Here is a 12,033-nt window from a genome sequence, read left to right as displayed (position 1 = left end):
TATAGCCAAATTTTAATCTAGCTACTCTTAGCTAATAAGCAGTGAGCAATACCAGGGACATCATGTGATATGCATCTGCTGCATTTCCTCGCAAACTAGCTCATCTCCACTTCAAGGAACGTTAACACATACAGCGATTGACAGCGACAAAGTGACTAGAGACCATTCATTTTCAGCGAGAGCTGGTGACTTCCAGCGACATGAGCAAGAGTGACCACTGGTGACTAGATGTGAGTGTGTCCAGTGATGCGACAAATTTGAGAAAAGTTTAACTTTATGCAAATTTGGGGCGACTTGGTGCAGCAACTACCAGTGGCAGTGACGACAGTAGACAGTAGAGCCACGCCGGCTGCAAGCCCAAATTGTTTCGTGGCCCCAGACAGTCCACCGCTTGTGCTTTCGCCGCAGACAGATGGCCGCAATGGCAAAGAGCACACTGCTTCTCCCTCATCTCATATGATATGATGCATATAAACACTGGTGAATTTTATATACAAACCCTCTCCCTCCAGAATGTTTAATTTTAGCAGCAAGACAACTGATTTGTTAAATGTGGAATGCTAGTTGTGCCACCCACTGAATATGGCAACCAGTAGTAGTACTGGGACTTCACTGTACATCAACTGTGAATGTACAGTAGCTTCACTGTGGGATAGTTGCAGGGAGAAGGGAGAACTTCAAAATAAAAATAATGACGGCTGCCATGGGTGTCCCAGACACAGCTGAACTGGCTATGTCAAGGTACAACACCCACACACAGCAAAGTCCACATCAGTACTACAATACAAAAATATACAAGTATGCTACCACACAAAATACATTCTTTATAAAAGTAAACGAAATCACACATTTAACACGCCACTGGTAAAATTTAAACTACAGATTCCAATTCTTTACTTAAGTGCTTACTCAAGTTGGTTACTTGAGTGCTTAACTCGAGTTCTTTATTCAAGTGCAAAACTTTAAACTGTGTTTAAAATAAGAAACGAAAATCCCAAGAGTAACAAATGCAAAAGATACCAGATCACACACTGATTTTCATTACTGATGTTACAGCTTTGCAAGAGACCTAAGGAATGTGGGCAGACAAGTAAAGCTAGCTCACAAAAACTGTACACCTAACTTTAGAAATGTTAGCTAGCATTTTCTTTTGAAATCTAGTGAGTAAAAATTAAAAGTCTTAAGAGAAAGAAAAAAAATTAAGTAAAGATGTTTGAGTATATGTTTGAGTAGTTTATTACTTTCCACCCCTGGAAATACCTGATGGCTGTAATGATTGTTTGGGCTATGTTAATTTTACCTACCAACCAAAGTGAATATTTATTAACAAAATTTGAACCAATAGTTTTTTTTTTTATTATAATAATTAATAATAAAAAAGTTCGGAATCTCATCAGTATGCATAGTTAATATTCCAAACCTGCAAGCCTGCAAGCTTCATTATTCTATACAGTGGTTTTTTTTTTTTTGTGCAACTGGATAGAGATATGACGAAATGACATGTCAATATTTAGTTGGTATTTAATAGAGTAATACTCTGCTGAGTTCTCTTTGTTTAATACATTTCCTAATATTTGAAAGAAGTGAATGATTAAATAGTTAAGGCAAAAGGTTTTCACCACCCCATGGCATTTGCATATCAGAGGGTGTGTCACTATGCATTTTAATGTAAATCACAGCATTTTGATGGAAAAAGGAATAAATAACAATAACACAGATTTACGTTTAATACATAACCAGCATGTGAAATTTATTAGTGGAAAAAGGTCGAGTGAATGGAAACCTGAAGTGTACAGAACACTGCGCTCTTATATTACAGATTGTTTAAAAAATTATAGTAAACTAAAAAGTACAGATGAATGTAAGCATGAAAGGCAGACAACTTATAATACAAGTAAGGAACAAAACACTTGGAGGGGTGGTGTTATAGGAATATAACCAACGTCTGGGTGGTGTGATACTGTTACCACCCTGAAGTGGATTTTTTTTCCCCTATAACAGCACATCCTGAAGGAGTCCCTAGACTACTTCCATTAATGTTAAATAAATGTATCCTTACAGAAAGCTTCACCATATCAACAAATTTACATTTTTGGTTACTTATCAACACAGTTTTTATCAGTTTACTATTAGGTTTGGATTATACGGAGAGTCCACCATTCAAGTCCCTGGGAATAAGTTGTTTCTACAGAAATGATAATATATTAGAATGAGCGCATTAATATAAACCCATCATTTGAAATACAGCCAGCATTATTGTCACTATTGAAAACACTGTTTGACCAATCAGATTTGAAAATCGCTCTGGTGTAACAGAGATTTAGTGAATTAATTCTTAGTACTTCTTTGTTGACTTCACCCAACCCTAGGGCTTGTTCCTCATTTATACTTTTGCATTAAACAGAGATGGGGCAGTGTTTAACTGCATTTTGGCACAAACTAAGCAGTCATAAACTTTATATCACTATTCACGCATATTTTTAAAAAAAACCTATTTTATTTAAATATTTTATTTTTAACTGCTATTGACCTGAAATATTCCAAAATAATTTTTTTAAAAATGTTAAACTTTAGAAACGTTCACTCTTTAAGACTGGAGAGAAACAAGAAATACTCGGTGACTTTGTACTGTCACAGAAACACCAGGCTCTGTCACCAATGGTCAGCGCCCTCTCTGTGTTCCAGGGCTTCATAAATGAGGTATTCCGGGAGTACATCAACCGCTTTGTCCTGGTTTATATCGACAACATCCTTGTCTACTCCCGGGATATGGCCAAACATCACCAGCACGTGTCAAAGGTCCTCCAGAAACTCCGTGACCATCATCTGTACCTTAAGACAGAAAAGTGCACGCTCCACCAGTCCACAACTCCCTTCCTTGGTTATCAGATTAGTGCCAGAGGCATCCAGATGGACGAGGGGAAGGTCCAAGCCGTCAAGACCTGGCCAATACCCACAACTGTTAAAGAGCTTCAGAGGTTCTTGGGCTTCTCTAATTTCTACCATCGGTTTATCAGAAATTACAGTTCTATCACCTCCCCACTTAACTCCCTCCTCAAGCAAAAGCCCAAATCCCTGTCCTGGACCCAGGAAGCCACTAAGGCCTTTGAAGCCCTGAAAGTGGCTTTCACGACAGCATCCCTCCTGTGCCACCCAGACCCCAGTAAGCCCTTCGTGGTAGAGGTTGATACCTTGACCTCAGGAGTGGGTGCCGTATTGTCTCAGCAGCAGGGGAATCCCTCACATCTCCACCCATGGGCCTATTTTTCCAAAAAACTCACCCTGGCAGAGAAGAACTACGACAGCGGGAACCGTGAATTACTGGCCGTCAAGTTGGCATTGGAAGAGTGAAGGCACTGGTTGGAGGGGGCTCAGCATCCCTTCCTTGTCCTCACTGACCACCAAAACCTTGAGTATCTGCGTGAGGCAAGAGGCTGAATCCTAGACAAGCCAGGTGGGCCCTCTTCTTTACCCCATTTAACTTTGCTATTTCTTATCGTCCAGGGACCAAGAACGTGAAAGCAGATGCCCTCTCTTGTGTTCATGCCCCAGAGGAACCTTCCCGTGAACCAGAACCCATCTTGCCTCCAGAGGTAATAGTGAGTCCCATACACTAGTCCCTGGACGAGGAAATAGCAGAGGCAACAGCCACGGAACCAGCTCCACCAGGGTGTCCCAAAAACCGCAGGCATGTCCCCAGTTCCTTACAAAATAAACTAATCAGATCTGTGCACGACTCCCTAGGCACTGGCCACCCTGGGACCGAGATGACCCTCTAACTGCTCCAAGATCAATTCTGGTGGCCCAGGATGGCACAGGACGTCAAGCAGTTCGTCCAGGGATGCCAGGAATGTGCTATGTCCAAGACCCCACGACATCTGCCGTCAGGTAAACTCCTTCCCCTTTCGGTTCCGCATTGTCCATGGTCACACTTAGGAGTAGACTTTATAACTGACTTACCTCCTTCCAATGGTTATACCTGTATCCTGGTTGTTGTTGACTGATTCTCCAAAGCCTGTCGACTTCTTCCCTTAAAAGGCCTCCCTTCCGCCTTGGAGATGGCGGAGCTCTTGTTTAACTATGTTTTCAGGAACTTCGTCCTCCCTGAAGATATTGTTTCTGACCGAGGTCCCTGGTTTATCTCTAGGGTGTGGAGGGCCTTTTTCAATCTCTTAGGTGTGACCATGAGCCTGTCTTCTGGCTACCATCCCCAGTGCAACGGCCAAACCGAGAGAAAGATCCAAGAAATCAGCCGCTTCCTGCGAACCTCCTCTTTTCCCATGGACTGGGAAACCATGAGAGGTACCAGCGGTCGACCATCGGTTCCAGGAGAGCAAGAGGGTCTGGAAAGCAGCTCATCACCACCTGCAACAGGCAGTGCACCGTCAGAAGGTCCACGCCGATGCTCGGAGGGGGTGAAACGCCCAACTTCCAACCCGGGCAGAAGGTGTAGCTCTCCACGAGGGACATCCGACTGTGCCTGCCCTGCAAAAAGCTAAGTCCCAGATTCATTGGTCCCTTCCCCATAGTGCAACAGATTAACCCTGTCACATATCAGTTATGACTTCCCCCTCAATACAAGATTCATCCTGCTTTCCATGTCTCTCTTCTCAAACCATATCACCCTCCTGTATCTGATTCCTCCACAGAGCCTGATACTGTGAACGATCCTCCTCTCCCGATGATCCTGGACGACCAGCCAGTATATGCCATCAGAGAAATACTGAGCTCCAGATGCCGCAGAGGTCGCCTCGAATACCTCATAGACTGGGAAGGTTATGGGCCCGAAGAACAATCTTGGGTATCCAGGGAGGATATCCTAGACCTGGCCGTTATCCGGGGGATAATGTCACAGGAACACCGGGCTCTGTCACCAGCAGTCAGCACCCTCTCTCCCCAGAGTTCTAATCAGCACCACCTGTCTCCAATCACCACACTCATTAGGACTCCATATAAGCACACACCTCACATGCACTCTTTGTCTGGCCTCAACAAGGAATAGACCTCTTCTCTGTGAGTACCTGCATACATTTGAAGCTCCCTACGTCTCCCTACATTTTCTCCAGTGGTTCTCTTCCAAGACACATGAGGCGTGTACTCCTTTCCCTCAGTCATTTACCTAGTGTCTCTATCTGTGTTACCCACCAGCTTGCAGTACTTATCTTGGTGTATACCCTGTCTTTGCATACCCATTGTTTTGGCAAATCCTCTAATAAATTTTGTTGGGTTCTGACCTTTGTCTCTGAGTCTGGTATATCCTGACATTTACAGATTTTCACTTGTATTAAATTAATTTTACTTTACTTGACACTGGGTATGTTCAACTACTTTTTGCATATTTTTTAACCATTTAAAATTAGAAATCATACATTTATAATAAAAAAAGCAACCTTTAAAAAGTTCACTCTTAAAGACCTTTAAAGGGGAATAGTATATTATATATACTATGGTATAATCCAATTAAAAAGACAAATTTTATTTTACATTTATCCTCATTTTAAGAAGTGGGATTTCATTTGTGTTCCTCATCCCAGGGGAACATGATGTCAGTTCCCTTTAGTTCTTCATAAATGGTCGCATTGAATTTTGACTCCAACTCTGGGCTGAAATAATTCTTCCAATCTCCAGCAATTCCTTAGAAACAGCAGAAATCAAGAATTAGACATTCCAGTATCTATAAACTACTTCAGAAGTCCCCTTTTGGGATGCAAATAAAGCATTAACAAGAAAATAAAGTGGCAGTAAAATGTTTATCTCTACCTTTTCTGAGAAAAGAAGACTTCTTGCTGTCCATTACTGTCTGTGGCACCAGCGAGTAGTTGGACATTTTGTTTTGCTTCATGGTTTTGAACTCACAGTGTTCACTCACGCGTTTCAGAGCCACTTTGCTCATTTGCTTGCCAAGAAAAAATAAAATGCGTTCAAGAACTCCATGCAGATCCTGCCAGTTACGGTCAAAGAGTAACAGAGTCAAAGATTAACAGATTTCCAGCTGTACCATATTTGTACATAAGTAATAAAATACACTGTTATAGGATAATAACAATGAAGTGGTGACGTGATACACCCCAAAGTGAAGCTGATTATTTTCCTAAAACAGTTTTCTATTCTTCTTACAATATGATTATAGTTATTATAGATTCTATACATGGATTAATATAGTTACACATAATGGTGTGTAATGTCTATGAAACAAGTTATTTCCTGTTATTATTTACATTATAGCAGCTATAAACCGTCATTTGCTCGCATTTTCTTGAAAGTAATAAAACAAAAACAAAAAAAATGCAGCTTGTTACCAAGAAACTGTTAGAGCAAAACAACACCCTCTGTCCTCTGACATTCCAGTGGTGGGAAGAACTTAAAGGAATAGTTTTACCTCTGACTCTTACAAAGCTCTGACCCTGGAACCTATTTCCATTTCCTTAATGAAAGTTTTGATATATCAAAAATTCTTAAAGATTTATTTGTTAAATAACTACACTTTTCCCCCATTACCTCCCTAATTTGGTCTTAGCCAATGCCCACCCACAAGTCAGCTCTCGTCTATCATATGACAGTTATGAACTGGGAGGGGGAAGACTTTCACCTCCACCTAACTGTTGGCTGGCTACACATCTGAGCTTGTAGTATACAACCCTTCTTTCCAGCACAGCACATAAATGCACCAGACTGGGTAATGGTACAGATTTAGTGACATTTGACCTTCTCAAATATCTGTGCCAACATATAGACAGAATGTATAACTGTAGGTTAAGGACTCTAGGGATCAGGTGTTTCTAGTTATGCCTCACAGATCAATGTGTGAAGAGCTTACACCTGTAATTCCAGTGATAGTTTTATAAGATACATATATTAATAAGCTGCAATATCAAAACTAGTCCTCTCTTCACTCCAGTCAGATTGATCACACTGATCGAGCATGTAAAATCAGTTAACTTCTTCTAATTCCATAAGATCAGCTGGATGGAAACGCATTACCTGAACCATCTCCTCATATGTGATGTAGAGAATTCTGTCTCCTAAATCGGTGTTTCTCCAGCTCTTCATGTGATCGGTCCACTTTCCAAACATCACTGAGCAAACAATATCACATCATACCAGTGTTCTACAGATAAGATCGGCACCATGAAAATGTCCTGTTCAGTATATATCAGTTTGTTTCTCTCACCGTTCCCTGCTAGGAATTCGTCTGCAAATTCTTCCAAGGTTCCTGGGTCATGCAGAAAACTGGCCATTTGGTGAAAGTGAAAAGAGGAAACCACAATATCTTTTGGGTTTCTAGAAACATAAATGACCTAGCAGTGAAAGAAAAGACAGTAGAGATGTAGGAATATACATAAACACCCCTGTAAAAATCATAGGTTTTTGTGATGTAAAAAATTAAAAACCAAGATAAATCATGTCAAAGCTTTTCTGTAACATAACAACCAACAAAATTTAAGTAAAATACAGAAATGTTTTAGAGTAAAAAAGGAAAGACTTACAATAACCTGGTTGCACAAGTGTGACTGTGCTCAGAATTAACCAATCACATTCAAATTCATGTTTAAAAATAATGATCATACACCTGCCATTAATGAAGTGATGCTGATTAACACCAAATAAAGACCAGCTGTTTCTGTATGATTTCCCTGACATCTTCTTGGCTCCATCTGACTGCTGAAGCCAAAGAGGTTACAAAGCATGCACACGATCTCATTTTTGAAAGGTATCAATCAAGAGAGGGCTACAAAAGAATTTCCAAAACATTACATGCACCACAGAACACTGTGAAGGCCATCATCAACAAGTGGAGAAAATGAGACACCACAGTGACAAGTTAATAAGAACAGGACGTCTCTTCAAAACAGATGAAAGGATAAGAAGAAAACATATGAGGGAGGCTGCCAAGAGACCTACGGCATATCTGGCAAGTTCTGGTCACTCCCTGCATGTGACAACAATCTCTGATATTCTTCATGTCTGGGCTACAGGGTAGAGTGGCTAGACACAAATCATTTCTCATGGAAAAAACATCCAAACCCATCTACATCACCTCAAACCATGTGGCAAAATGTGTAATGGTCTGATGATGCGAAGGTAGAACCTTTTGAGTGTAATTCTAAAAGGTATGTTTGGTGCAGAAACAAGACAGTTTATCACCCAAAGAACACCATGCCCATGGTGAAGCATGGTGGTGGCAGCATCATGCTATAGGCTGCTTCTCTTCAGCTGGGACTGGGGCTCTAGTCAAGATAGAGGGAATCATGGATAGCTCCAAATACCAATCTATATTGCTACAAAATCTAAAGGCCTCTGTTAAACAGCTGAAGATGAAGAAAAACCCTTCCATCATGATAAAGACCCAAAGCACAAATCCAAGTCAACAAAAGAATGGCTTCAAAAGAAGAATATCAGTGTTTTGGAATGGCCCAGTCAGAGCCCTGCTCTAAATCCTATTGAAAACCTGTGGAATGAGTTGAAGTGGGCTGTGCACAGGAGAGACACTCACAATTAGATAAAGTGGAATAAAATCACCAAATCAAGATGTACTAAGTTGATGATGAAGAATGTTTACTATGTGACATCCTAAATAGATACTGAGAACCACGAATTGAAAAAAATTTGGATATTTTTCTTGATAATCCAGATTATATTAAAATCCAGCTATGCCCGAGCATTCACTCACTCACTTTTTTACCTTAGCCTTAGAAGAGAAGAATGAGGGAGGCATCAGGTGATAATGCATATGGGAAACAAAGGCCCGTGGAGCACTCAGCTTGTCCATGACGCCAGCAGCATGTGACTCCTCAAGCCATGGCACTCTGTCCCAGTTTGGGATGGTCAGTGCTGGAGTAAGATCCCCTCCATTCAGGAGCAGGGGAAGAATTTCTTGCATCCATGTTGTACCTGAAAAAGATTGCTCACCTTAAGTACTGATCAAGCATATTTGAGTTGCAAATAGTTTGGATAGGAGGGAAAACAAATCTGCAGATAAGATAGGCAAAAACAGGTAAAAGGTAAAAATCTAATTTCTTATCAAAAACACATTTGTATGACACATTTGTGTTTTTTACCATTCACTTGGCATAATGCTAATTGCTTATCACCCTTTCCCAGGTGGGTATGACCCAAATGGTAATGTAGTAAAGGGGGAATTTCATAAATATCATAAAACTAATTGTGTAACTGTCGTGTGCACTGCATTAATCAATATACATTCATATAATTGTGCATGTGTAACTTTTTTATTTTTGTGGGTAAACTGACTTCTAAATATCTATATTGTATGATGTGAATGTTAAAAGTGAAAAAGACTGTTTCTTTGCTTAAGCATGCTCATGCAACAAGTGTGTGTATGCCATTAATGTGCGTTGTAGTTATGAAATCTCCCTCAAGTTGTTTAACTTTGGTGTGGTAGTTCATAGCGAATTTGTAATGTAAACCTCACCAGATGGATCAGTGTAGCAGTGAAGCTATAGCATAGTGCTGTCTTTTTAATTAAACTATTACATTATTGGTGCAAATGTTCAGGGCATAACTGTCAGAGTTTTGGTTCTTTTTTTTGTGTGTTTTTTTGTTGTGTTACGTTTTCCCCACTAGATGTCGCTCAGCCTTAGTTCTTTGTTGTAATTGGATTCATTGCTTTCGCCTGTGTCTTGTTCCCGTTTGGTGTATTTAAACCGTCCCTTTTGCCTTTGTTCCTGTGGCTCAACGGTAGAACGTCCGTTTCTCACTCCGGAGAAAGGTCCACTTTAATCAGTAGCTACGTTTACATGGACACTAATAATCCGATCGTAATTGGACTAGAAGCACAATCAGATCTAAAAAGTCACATGTAAACACGTCAATCGGAATGAATTGGCCAAAACCGATTAAAATTTCATTCGGATCGTAAGGGGTGGTTTAAACCTTTTCTAATCCGATGGAGAGGACATATAAACACTTCATCGGGTTGAAAATGAAACCAGATAGTTCTGCGCATGTGCAATGACGTACAAATCACGTAATGACGTATGACGCACGGCTGTCAGCGGTATTGGGGCTCTGACCGTAGCCTCACCAGGTGCCATGTTCCCCTCCACCATGGAGCATAGTGTCATAAATGACTGTCGTGTCATCCTAAAATTCTCCTTCCACTCCTCGTCTGTGAAGTGGTGCAAGACGACGTTGTCCCACCGGTCCTTGCTTCGGACCCTCATCCACAGACGCCTTGCTCTGGGCTCAGGAAGGGGCGTTTTAATTGCTTGATAAATACACGCAGTACCGCACAAAACATCACGCGCTCGTCGTCTTCTAATTAGCAGCTGAAATAGGCAAATGTTAAGTCTGCTTTTTAAAACGAAAAAAAGAAGCAATGGCAAGAGAGCGGCTGCTAGTATCTGCGTGTTGGAACGGCTGGAAACGTGTATTCGTGCACTGTGCGCATGTCAGAAGATTCTGTCATGTAAACGCGCATATCAACCCGATTACTTTATTCAGCGTTCTTGTAAACACTGCGATCGGATTAATCAATCTGATTGATTTCATTCCGATTGAAACAAAAAGTGTCCATGTAAACGTAGCTAGTGTTAGGCGACACTGGGGCAAACCTAGTTCAATAATAAATGACACAATGCAGTGGGTCTTACTACAAAATGCACAATTATTATTATTATATACAAATGAATAACTTATTTTTAATAAGTTATTAAATTATGAATAATGTACTGTAATGGTGTAATCGGTGATTTGAAAGTATCTGCCTTGCAGTTTGAGGATGGCTTTAGGAGTAGGACATAAATAATAAATAATAAATATATTATTTAGTAAATAATAACAAATAATAATGTTGTTGTTCCTCTTTCGGCTGTTCCTATTAGGGTCGCCACAGCGGATCATTGGTCCGCGTATTTGATTTGGCACAGTTTTTATGCCAGTTGCCCTTCCTGACGCAACCCTCCCCAGTTTTATCTGGACTTGGGATCAGCACTGAGAGCGCACTGTTGCACGCAACCTCAGTGGCTGGGGTTGGTTCCCTGACCAGGAATCAAACCCAGGCCACAGTGGTGAGAGCACTGTGGCATAACCACTAGTCCTCCAGGGAACCTACATAAATAATGAATAATAAATAAGAAATATATTATTTAGTAAATAAAAACAAATAAAAAAACTAATTTTTGTCTACTTGTAGTGGATTTCTGCAGAAATAGCTTTTCAGATATGAAGTATAGTAGCAATCAATATTTATCAAATCAAATGTTTATCAACCTCTTCATTATTTTATTATTTTAATTTGAATTTAATTTTTGCAGTATATTGGAATGTGAATTTGCATAGAATCATGTATCTGCAATCATGTTTTATTTATGTATTTTTATTTATTTGTTTATAAGTGTTTTTTTTTTTAGGCTGAAGAAGTTAAGTCACCTACCAGATTTGGGATATGTAACTGCAAACACGTCATCGTCCTGCACGTGAAACGACTCAAAATATTTCAGACTGTCCTCGGTGTGCGCGATCTTTGGGAGAAGAAGTCCTTTATAAAGCATATACAGGTCGTTGTTGGCCATTCTGATTGGGAGAATTAGTCAAATATGCGTGGGGATTAGTGACTGGCGTTACTTATAGCTCTTCTGCAGCCCAGCCTTCCACTTTCGAAGTCACGTGGGTGGATCACTGCATTAGAAACCTGATATTTCAGTCCTGCTATTCGGATAGGAGATGAGATTTCTGCACACGTTTATTAAGTAATGTTGCCGGAGGACACGTGTAGAAATGATCATGGATTAGAGGGTGTCTCTATGAAATGTCTGCACGGTGCATGCTTGTCATAACCTTGTTATAACCGCTTGTTTTAAGCGTTTTAACATTAGGTCACATGACCATATGTAACTTTACCCGTGCTAGGAAGCTAAATAAATCCCTAAAAGTTTTAAAAGTCGATTATATTTTATTGTTCTGCTTTTTAAAAGTGATCTATGCTTGAACAGCACTTTGTGTCTTTATCTTGAACACACACGCACGTCTGCACGCACACACGCACGCACGCACACACACACACACACACAC

The 12,033-nt window shown here is 40.4% G+C and overlaps 1 protein-coding gene across 1 annotated transcript; it reads right to left on the bottom strand.

Annotated features, from left to right (window-relative positions):
* Nucleotides 1-5,455: 5,455 nt before the first annotated feature.
* LOC117595773 (sulfotransferase 2B1-like) lies at nucleotides 5,456-11,600 on the bottom strand. The gene is made up of 6 exons (XM_053227993.1): nucleotides 11,396-11,600; nucleotides 8,684-8,892; nucleotides 7,172-7,298; nucleotides 6,982-7,076; nucleotides 5,761-5,941; nucleotides 5,456-5,634 (listed from the first exon to the last, which is right to left on the bottom strand). The coding sequence occupies exons 1-6, from the start codon at nucleotides 11,532-11,534 to the stop codon at nucleotides 5,513-5,515; spliced, it is 873 nt and encodes a 290-aa protein (XP_053083968.1). The 5' UTR covers nucleotides 11,535-11,600; the 3' UTR covers nucleotides 5,456-5,512.
* Nucleotides 11,601-12,033: the final 433 nt, after the last annotated feature.

The sequence above is a fragment of the Pangasianodon hypophthalmus genome, chromosome 22, assembly GCF_027358585.1.
Source record: "Pangasianodon hypophthalmus isolate fPanHyp1 chromosome 22, fPanHyp1.pri, whole genome shotgun sequence".
NCBI classification, from domain to species: Eukaryota; Metazoa; Chordata; class Actinopteri; order Siluriformes; family Pangasiidae; genus Pangasianodon; species Pangasianodon hypophthalmus.
The sequence above is the reverse complement of the archived record's forward strand: the minus strand, read 5'-3'. Positions and strand labels throughout refer to the sequence as shown.

Excerpts from the sequence above, each read along its gene's own strand:
- LOC117595773 (XM_053227993.1), bottom strand. The coding sequence starts at position 11,534 with ATGGCCAACAACGACCTGTATATGCTTTATAAAGGACTTCTTCTCCCA. Across the intron at positions 8,893-11,395 it reads AGTTACATATCCCAAATCTG|GTACAACATGGATGCAAGAA; the intron begins GTAGGTGACTTA and ends AATCTTTTTCAG. Across the intron at positions 7,077-7,171 it reads CGAATTCCTAGCAGGGAACG|TGATGTTTGGAAAGTGGACC; the intron begins GTGAGAGAAACA and ends TTGTTTGCTCAG.